General features: G+C 43.1%; 1 protein-coding gene across 1 annotated transcript; it reads right to left on the reverse strand.

Moving 5' to 3' along the window:
• Window positions 1–2,395: 2,395 nt before the first annotated feature.
• lto1 (LTO1 maturation factor of ABCE1) lies at window positions 2,396–5,121 on the reverse strand. Its single transcript, XM_069688282.1, has 5 exons — window positions 5,015–5,121; window positions 4,747–4,852; window positions 4,605–4,675; window positions 3,090–3,207; window positions 2,396–2,804 (listed from the first exon to the last, which is right to left on the reverse strand). Exons 1-5 carry the CDS (start codon window positions 5,071–5,073, stop codon window positions 2,733–2,735), a joined length of 426 nt encoding a protein of 141 aa, XP_069544383.1. The 5' UTR covers window positions 5,074–5,121; the 3' UTR covers window positions 2,396–2,732.
• Window positions 5,122–10,000: the final 4,879 nt, after the last annotated feature.

Consider the following 10,000-nt stretch of genomic DNA (forward strand, 5'->3'; position numbering starts at 1 on the left):
TGACTGCAAGACAGAAGACAGAAGACAGCGTTCACCTGCTGCCCGACACTGCATGAACCAGCTGCTACTGTGTGTGCGCGCACACACACACACACACACACACACACACACACACACACACACACACACACACACACACACACACACACACACACACACACACAGTCCCGTTTTTTTTGTATTGTCAGTAGGACTTTAGAAACAGGGAGCAGGTCAGCTGACAGGCTGAAAACGTCCCTCTGGTCTTCTCTGGTGCCTCCTGATGCTGCTGCTGTTGTTTTTCGTTGTTGTGTCGTGAAATACACACACTCTGTACACACCCTGTACATAAAGTATGTACACACACTGTTTAACATGAACCGGTGGCCCCCCATCAGTAGAAAGCCCAAATCCAGCAGCCTCACTGACACATCTCACTTCTCCAGAAAATAACAACAAAAATCTCACTTATAAACCTCCCAAATGAAAGGAGAAATAAAACCTACAAAATAAAAGGAACAATGAAACCTACTAAATAAAAGTAAAATCTACAAAATAAAGAGAAATAAAACCTTCCAAATAGAAGGAGAAATAAAAGCTACAAAATAAAAGGAACAATGAAACCTACAAAATAAAAGGAACAATAAAAGCTACAAAATAAAGAGAAATAAAACCTTCCAAATAGAAGGAGAAATAAAAGCTACAAAATAAAAGCAACAATAAAACCTACAAAATAAAAGGAACAATGAAACCTACACAATAAAAATAAAATCTACAAAATAAAATGAACAATGAAACATACAAAATAAAGAGAAATAAAACATTCCAAATAGAAGGAGAAATAAAAGCTACAAAATAAAAGGAACAATAAACCCTACAAAATAAAAGGAGAAATAAAACCTTAAAAATAATCATCCAGGCCTTTATGTCGTCAAGAAATGCTTGAAGTTTCACTAACATTTGTCTCCCCTGGTTTCAATGACAGATACACTGGTTATAATCACCTGACCACCACTGGGGCAGAGGGCAGATCTCCTGAATCCCCATCACCTCCTCATGCACAGAGACCTCCTGGGAAAATAGTTCAACAATCTAAGAATAATGTTCCTCAACGTAAAACTACAAAGAATTAGTGGATTTCATCGTCTACGGTTCATAATATCATTAAAAGATTCAGAGAATCTGGAGAAATCTCTGAACACAAGGGACAAGGCTGGAAACCAATATTGGATGGTGGTGATCTTCGGGCCCTCAGGCAGCACTGCATTAAAAACACACTATTCTGGAGTGGAAATCACTGCATGGGCTCAGGAACACTTGTGAAAACCATCGTCTGTGAACACAGTTCATCGCTGCGTCCACAAATGATGTTAAAACTCTCCAAAGAAGAAACCAGATAGAGACATGATCCAGAAACACCGCCGCCTTCTCTGGACCGAGATCATTGAAGATGGACTGAGGTGAAGTGGACAACTGTCCTGAGGTCTGATGGATCACAATCTGAGATTCTGTTTGGAAATCATGGACGCTGCATCCTCCAGGTTAAAGAGGAGAGGGACCATCCAGCTTGTTATCAGCTCAGTTCTAAAGCCAGCATCTGTGATGGTACAGGGATGCATTAGTGCACATGGCATGGGTAGCTTGAACATCTGGAAGGAAGCATTAATGCTGAATGACATATTCAGGTTTTGGAGCAACATATGCTGCCATCCAGACAACGTCTCTTTCAGGGAAGGTCTTGTTTATTTCAGCAGAACAACGTCCAACCACATTCTGCACGTATTCCAACAGCATGGTTCTCTAGTAGAAGAGTCCGCTGATAAACTGGCCTCCTGCAGTCCAGACCTGTCAATCATTGAAAACATCTGGAGCATCAGGACATGAACAATACAACAAAGGAGACCCTGAACTGTTGAGCAGCTGGAATCCTCTATCAGGCAAGAATGGGACCACATTTCACTTTCAAAACTCCAGAAACTGGTCTCCTCAGTTCCCCAAGGTTTCCAGAGTGTTGTTAAAAGAAGAGTTGATGCAGCTCAGTGGTGAACATGATCCTGGAACAACTTATAGAGACGTGTTGCTGCATCAGATTCAACATGAGAAGATATTTTTATAAAACAATAAAATGTCTCTGTTTCAACATTTGAAACGTTGACTTTGGTCTATTTTATATTAAACATGAGTTTATATGATTTACAAATCATCACATTGTGTTTTTAATTTACATTTTAAACAGCTTCACTACTTTTTTGGAGACATGGTTGGAGAAGTTTTTCCTGTCCATCATCCAACAGCAAGAAGAAGCAGAAGGATTCCAGCTGAACATGGAAATGTTGTGATGTTTGTGTGTCTGTTTCTAAAGCACTAACATAACAACACAACTCCACAAAAACACAGAAGAGAACAATCAGTCCAGTTCCTGCTTTCTAAAAGTTCCTTTATTCAAACTACAGTTCAGTTGTAACACCAGTGTGTATTTCACCTGTTGTGTGTTACTTGTCCACATGTATTCCTACTGGAGCAAATGTACTTAGTTACTTTCCACCTCAAAATAATCACTTCATTAAACTTGCACAGATCACTGACTGTCTCCATGTGTCTCCGTATCACTGCAGTAAATCCACTCTGTCCCCGTCCTCTGGTCGGAGTGGTCCAGAGACCGAGACACACCATCGTGTCCTCCCACTGAGGACTCTACATGTCAGTGACGTCCGTCCCTTCCGTCAGGTTGCAGCGATGCTCCTCCTCAGCACTCAGAACGACGTCCCCTCAGCTGTCCTGATGAAGTCTTTGAAGTCAGCAGGGACACTCAGCATGGAGCACACCTGCACAGCAGCACAGGTTAGATCACTGCAACACCGTGAACCAATCAGAGAGACACACAACAACATGAAGTAGTAAATAGTAAAACTTTAGTTTTTACTAAAAATGCTGAATCTGCTGAATTATGAAATGTTGATTCATTTTTTTGAATTTTAAAATGAATTCACTGTATTCTAATTAAAGTATTTTTACTGGAGCTTCCTGCCCTGAATGTTGTTTTCTATTGTTGATGACTCATCAGCAGTGTTGGAGAGTACCTGTGAACACACTACATACATGTAGAGTACCTGTCTGAATTTGGCCCGCAGCCGCTCCATGTTCTCCTGCAGCGTGGCAGACTGAGGATCCTCCAGAGGAACGTTGTGGATCAGAACCAGCAGAGACTCCAGCGCCTTCACACGCTTCCTACAGCACACTCATGAACACGCATGAAGACACATGAACACTCATGAACACGCATGAACACGCATGAACACTCATGAAGACACATGAACACTCATGAAGACACATGAACACTCATGAACACTCATGAAGACACATGAACACTCATGAACACTCATGAAGACACATGAAGACACATGAACACTCATGAAGACACATGAACACTCATGAACACTCATGAAGACACATGAACACTCATGAACACTCATGAAGACGCATGAACACGCATGAAGACAAATGAACACACACACATGAAGACGCATGAAGACGCATGTAGACGCATGAAGACGCATGAACACGCATGAACACACATGAACACGCATGAACACACATGAAGACGCATGAACACGTATGAACACGCATGAAGACAAATGAACACTCATGAACACGCATGAACTCCTGAACACTCATGAACACTCATGAAGACACATGCATGAAGACACATGAAGACACATGAACACTCATGAACACTCATGAAGACACATGAAGACACATGAACACTCATGAACACACATGAACACACATGAAGACACATGAACTCACATGAAGACACATGAACACTCATGAAGACACATGAAGACACATGAACACTCATGAAGACACATGAAGACACATGAACACTCATGAAGACACATGAACACTCATGAAGACACATGAAGACACATGAACACGCATGAACACTCATGAAGACACATGAACACTCATGAACACACATGAACACACATGAAGACACATGAACACACATGAAGACACATGAACACTCATGAAGACACATGAAGACACATGAACACTCATGAACACTCATGAACACACATGAACACTCATGAAGACACATGAAGACACATGAACACGCATGAACACTCATGAAGACACATGAAGACGCATGAACACACATGAAGACGCATGAACACTCATGAAGACACATGAACACGCATGAACACTCATGAAGACACATGAAGACACATGAAGACGCATGAACACACATAAACACTCATGAAGACACATGAAGACACATGAACACTCATGAAGACACACGAACACTAATGAAGACACATGAACACTCATGAAGACACATGAACACTCATGAAGACACATGAACACTCATGAAGTCTCATGAACACACATGAAGACACATGAACACTCATGAAGACACATGAACACTCATGAAGACACACGAAGACACATGAACACTAATGAAGACACATGAACACTCATGAACACACATGAAGACACATGAACACTCATGAAGACACATGAACACTCATGAAGACACATGAACACTCATGAAGACACATGAAGACACATGAACACACATGAAGACACACAGCGTGGAGGACAGAGACGCTGCAGGTGAGACTCACCTGGATTTGAAGTCTGTGTGATGTTGGAGGAGACATTTCCAGGTGATGGAGAAACCGTGGTAGAAGGACATCTGTCAGAGGACAGGAGACAGTGAGACAGGGAGACAGACAGTTCATGTAGAGGACACAAATGTCTCCTCACCTCCGAGGACAGCCGGGCCCCGTGGGACGCCCCGTGTCTGCGGCCGTCCTGCAGCCCCCGGCGGGTCCCCCTCTCGAAGCCCTCCCGGTAACCGTCTCCTCGGAACCTGAACACAGACATGTTGCCGCTGTTGGACAGAGACGGATACCGAGTACCGAGGACCAAGTACCGGGCACCGAGTACCGGGTACTGACCCGGTTGGTGGAACAGGACGGTTCCCGGTGGTCCTACAGACTGCTGCCGGAAGAAGCCCGGTAATAAAACTCACTTTTCATCGGCCAGCAGGATGCTGTCGAACAGGTCCTGGTCCTCCCGGCTGCCCGCCATCTTCCTCCGCTGTCAACAGCTGATCTGCTGGAAGAAGCCGTGACGCGCCGAAGCCTTGTTCCACCACGGCCGCAATGCTGCCCCCTGCAGGCCGGAGGCTACCACGTCACACGGTGCTGCCCCCTGCAGGCCGGAGGTTACCACATCACACGGTGCTGCCCCCTGCAGGCCACGTCACAGTGCTGTCTCTAACCTCATTAGTATCTTTTGTTTTGTTTTTATTTCTTTAAATCATTGTGGCTGATTTTATCCATTTATCTTTATTTATTTATCTACAGCTCAGTTTATAATGTGCTGTTACAACTGAATAAGGCCAATTTGGATATAAATCAAATCTCCAAAAAACAACAAACTGCTTCTTCCTTCACAGGCAGCACTGAACTGTTTGTCTCCTGGACGTCCTGCCTAACAAAGTCTCTGAGTGTCCTCACTGCTGTCGGCCATCCAGAGACCAGCACGTCTGTGTCAGTCAACACGTCAAACACACTCCAACTTTAATATGAAGCAAAGCTGCCGAATCACAGAGTTAAATATTAACGTGACCTTTAATGGATTCTGGACTCATATCCAGAATAAATATAATGGGCCAGATTAATCACTGACAGTGTTATCAGAACGTGTTTCATACATCTTCTGTGTCTTCTGTCTGCCACTGAAATAATCAGCATGAACTAAAAACAGTGTGTGATCAGGGAGGAAGTTAAAGTACCGCAGACTGTAATAATCTATATTCAGATATATCGTCCTGACTGCATTGTCAAACATCTGGACTGAGAGCAGCTTGGACCTTTGCAGGTATTCTCGCTGGTGCCTGTCCTTCTACCAGCAGAGGGCGCTGTAGGACCAGTTGAAGGGTGTGAGGAGGTTTCTGCAGCAGGTTGAAGCTGAAGTGACCTCAGCTTGGGCAGCTGTGGTCGTTCAGTGAAGGTGAGACAGATGTTGTCCGTCCAGCTGTGTGTTCTCTATCGATACTACCAGGAACGTCCATGTTGTCTCTGAGCAGCTGAGAAAACACAGCTGGAGGTTCCAGAGATGGGAAACTTCAGTATCAGTAAAGTTCATCAATCAGTGAGTTCTGCAAACATTTCTCTGAGGCACACCTGTCTCTGGGGAGAGGGGGAGAGGGGGAGGAGGACGGGAGGGGTGGGAGTGAGGCGCCTGTTTATGATCAAAATACATCATAAAAAATAAAGTCTGATTCGACAACGACAATACAGTAATATTGTAGTTGGACCTTCAAAATGAAAGCAATAACTGTTGATCAATTAAATAAATATTGATAATAATATTGTAGATAGGCCTTCAAAATAAAAGCATTAACTATTCCTCAATTTTCTAACTGAATTCCGACTTTTGATCAGAATTAGTGCTGAGTTCAGATAAAGTGATGATAGTGGGAGACTTTAACATTCATGTTGACGTGGACAACGACAGCCTCAGTTCTACTTTCAGCTCATTATTAGATTCTATTGGCTTTTCTCAGGATGTAAATAAACCCCGTTACCATGGTAACCACACCCTCCATCTGGTTCTGTCGTATGGGATGGAAACTGAAAATGTAATAGTATTTCCTCCAAACCCTGTTTTGTCAGACCACTTCTTATTAACATCTGAAGTTACAATAATGGACGACACAGCATGTGGGAATAAGTCCCACTACAGTAGATGTCTGTCAGATGATGCCGTGGCCAAGTTTAAGGAAGCAGTTACATGTTTATCCTCTTCGATGCCGTGTGTTAAAGCAGTGGAAGACATCTACGTTGATCTTAGTCCCACACTAGTGGATCATCTGGTAGAAAACACTGCAGTATCTCTGCTACAACTCTAGATAATGTCACCCCTCTGAAGAAGAGAGTCATGAACCAGAGGAAGTTGTCTCCGTGGTACAACTCAGAACTACGCTCTGCTAGGCAGCGACTAGAAAGATGGAAAGGAAATGGCGTTCCACTAATTTAGAAGAATTTTACCTGGCCTGGAAGGATAGTCTAATATTATATAAGAAAGCTCTTCGTAAGGCCAGAACTTTATATTATTCATCATTAATAGAGGACAACAACAACAACAAGCCCAGGTTTCTTTTCAGCACTGTAGCAGGCTGACAAAGAGTCCCAGTTCTGTTGAGTCCTCTATTCCTTCAGCTCTCAGCAGTAATGACTTCATTAACTTCTTTACTAATAAAATTCTTACTATCAGGGAGAGAATCGGGCCGACCCTTCCTGACACCATCACTGATGTGATGTTAAGCAACAGCAGCCCTGAAAGCAACTGTAGGACCAGATGTAAACTTGGAACATTTCTCTCCTGTTGAGCTCTCTGAGTTAACTAGAATTATTTCTTCATCTGGATCCTCTAGCTGTCTGTTAGATCTCATCCCAACTAAACTTTTTAAGAAAGTCTTCCCTTTAATTAATACTTCCATATTAGATCAGATCAACCTATCTATTGTAACCAGCTATGTACCGCAGGCTTTTAAAGTGGCTGTAATTAAACCTTTACTTAAAAAGACAACTCTTCATCAGCTGTTTTAGGAAACTACAGACCAATTTACAACTTGACGTTTATTTCTAAAATCCTTGAAAAAGTTGTTTCAAATCAACTTTGTGATCATTTATAAAGGAATGATCTGTTTGAAGATTTTCAGTCTTTAGAGTTCATCATAGCACAGAAACAGCTCTGGTGAAAGTTACTAACGACCTTTTATTAGCCTCAGATAATGGACTTGTCTCTGTACTTGTTCTTCTGGACCTCAGTGCTGCTTTTGATACGATTGATCATACGATCTTATTACAGAGATTAGAAGACGTTACGAGGATTAAAGGAACTGCATTAGACTGGTTCAAATCCTACTTATCAGATAGATTCCAGTTTGTTCATGTCAACAATGAGTCTTCCAGACAAACAAGAGTTAGTTATGGAGTTCCACAAGGCTCAGTGTTAGGCCCGATACTTTTTACTTTGTACATGCTTCCATTAGGAGATGTCATCAAGAAGCACTGCATCAACTTCCATTGTTATGAAGAGGACACTCAGCTATATCTTTCTATAAAACCAGATGAAACTAATCAGTTAGTAAAACTTGAAGCCTGTCTAAAAGACATAAAGGCCTGGATGACCAAAAACTTCCTGCTTCTAAATTCAGACCATACAGAAGTTCTTGTACTTGGTCCTACACACCTCAGAAACTCTTTCTGTAATCACTTAGTTACTCTGGATGACGTTGTCTTGGACTCCAGCAAAACCGTGAGGAACCTTGGAGTCATCTTTGATGAGGATTTGTCCTTTAGACACCAGATAAAGCAAATCTCCAGAACTGCCTTCTTTCATCTACGTAATATTAATAAAATCAGGAAAATCCTTCCTCAGCGTGACGCAGAAAAACTCATTCATGCATTTGTTACTTCTAGACTAGATTATTGTAATTCCTTGTTGTTAGGATGTCCAAATTACTCATTAAAAACCTGCAGCTGATCCAAAATGCTGTAGCAAGAGTACTGACGGGATTTAACAAGAGAGATCATATTTCTCCAGTTTTATCTTCTCTTCACTGGCTTCCTGTGAAATCAAGAATAGAATTTAAAATTCTCTTGATGACTTACAAAGCTCTACATGACCAGGCTCCATCATATCTTAGAGATCTTATAGAACCATATAATCCTAGCAGAGCACTCCTCTCTCAGTACGCTGGTCTACTTGTGGTTCCTAGAGTTTCCAGAAGTAGAATGGGAGGCGGAGCTTCAGTTTTCAGGCTCCTCCCCTGTGGAACCAGCTCCCAGTTTGTGTTGGAGGGTCAGAAACCCTCTCTCACTTTAAGATTAGACTCAAAACGTTCCTTCTTGATAAAGCCTATAGTTAGGGCTGGCTCAGGTAGACCTGAACCAACCCTTAGTTATGCTGTTATAGGCCGAGGCTGCTGGAGGACCTCGTTACATGCTGATCTTCTTTTCTTTCCTCCTACTCTTTAACTGACTCATACCTCACCATCTTCTTCTCTCCCATAGTTTCTTCTTATTATCTGTTGTCTCCATTCAGTTCCTTCACTCGTGTAGTTTCTGTTCTTTCTTTTCCAGATGTCCCGTCATGGAGCTGCATGTCTCTGCTCTGTACTTGTCGTCTCCACCAACAGTTCTTCTCTTCTATCTCTATGCTGTCCTTTTCTCTCTCTGCTCTCCTCTCACCCCAACAGGTCGAGGCAGATGCTCCGCCCACCTCTGATCCTGGTTCTGTTAACAGATGCTCCGCCCACCTCTGATCCTGGTTCTGTTAACAGATGCTCTGCCCACCTCTGATCCTGGTTCTGTTACCAGATGCTTCACCCACCTCTGATCCTGGTTCTGTTAACAGATGCTCCGCCCACCTCTGAACCTGGTTCTGTTAACAGATGCTCCGCCCACCTCTGATCCTGGTTCTGTTAACAGATGTTCTCCACCTCTGATCCTGGTTCTGATAACAGATGCTCTGCCCACCTCTGATCCTGGTTCTGTTAACAGATGTTCTCCACCTCTGAGCCTGGTTCTGTTAACAGATGGTCTCCACCTCTGATCCTGGTTGATAACAGATGCTCCGCCCACCTCTGATCCTGGTTCTGATAACAGAGGCTCTGCCCACCTCTGATCCTGGTTCTGTTAACAGATGTTCTCCACCTCTGAGCCTGGTTCTGTTAAAAGATGGTCTCCACCTCTGATCCTGGTTCTGTTAACAGATGCTCCGCCTACCTCTGATCCTGGTTCTGTTAACAGATGCTCCACCCACCTCTGATCCTGGTTCTGTTAGCAGATGATCCGCCCACCTCTGATCCTGGTTCTGTTAACAGATGATCCGCCCACCTCTGATCCTGGTTCTGTTAACAGATGTTCTCCACCTCTGATCCTGGTTCTGTTAACAGATGTTCTCCACCTCTGATCCTGGTTCTGTTGGAGGTTTCTTCCTG

The sequence above is a fragment of the Brachyistius frenatus genome, unplaced genomic scaffold (assembly GCF_029030835.1).
Source record: "Brachyistius frenatus isolate BFR_SWC_R1_liver_20210118 unplaced genomic scaffold, ASM2903083v1 Contig_555, whole genome shotgun sequence".
Lineage (NCBI taxonomy): Eukaryota > Metazoa > Chordata > Actinopteri > Embiotocidae > Brachyistius > Brachyistius frenatus.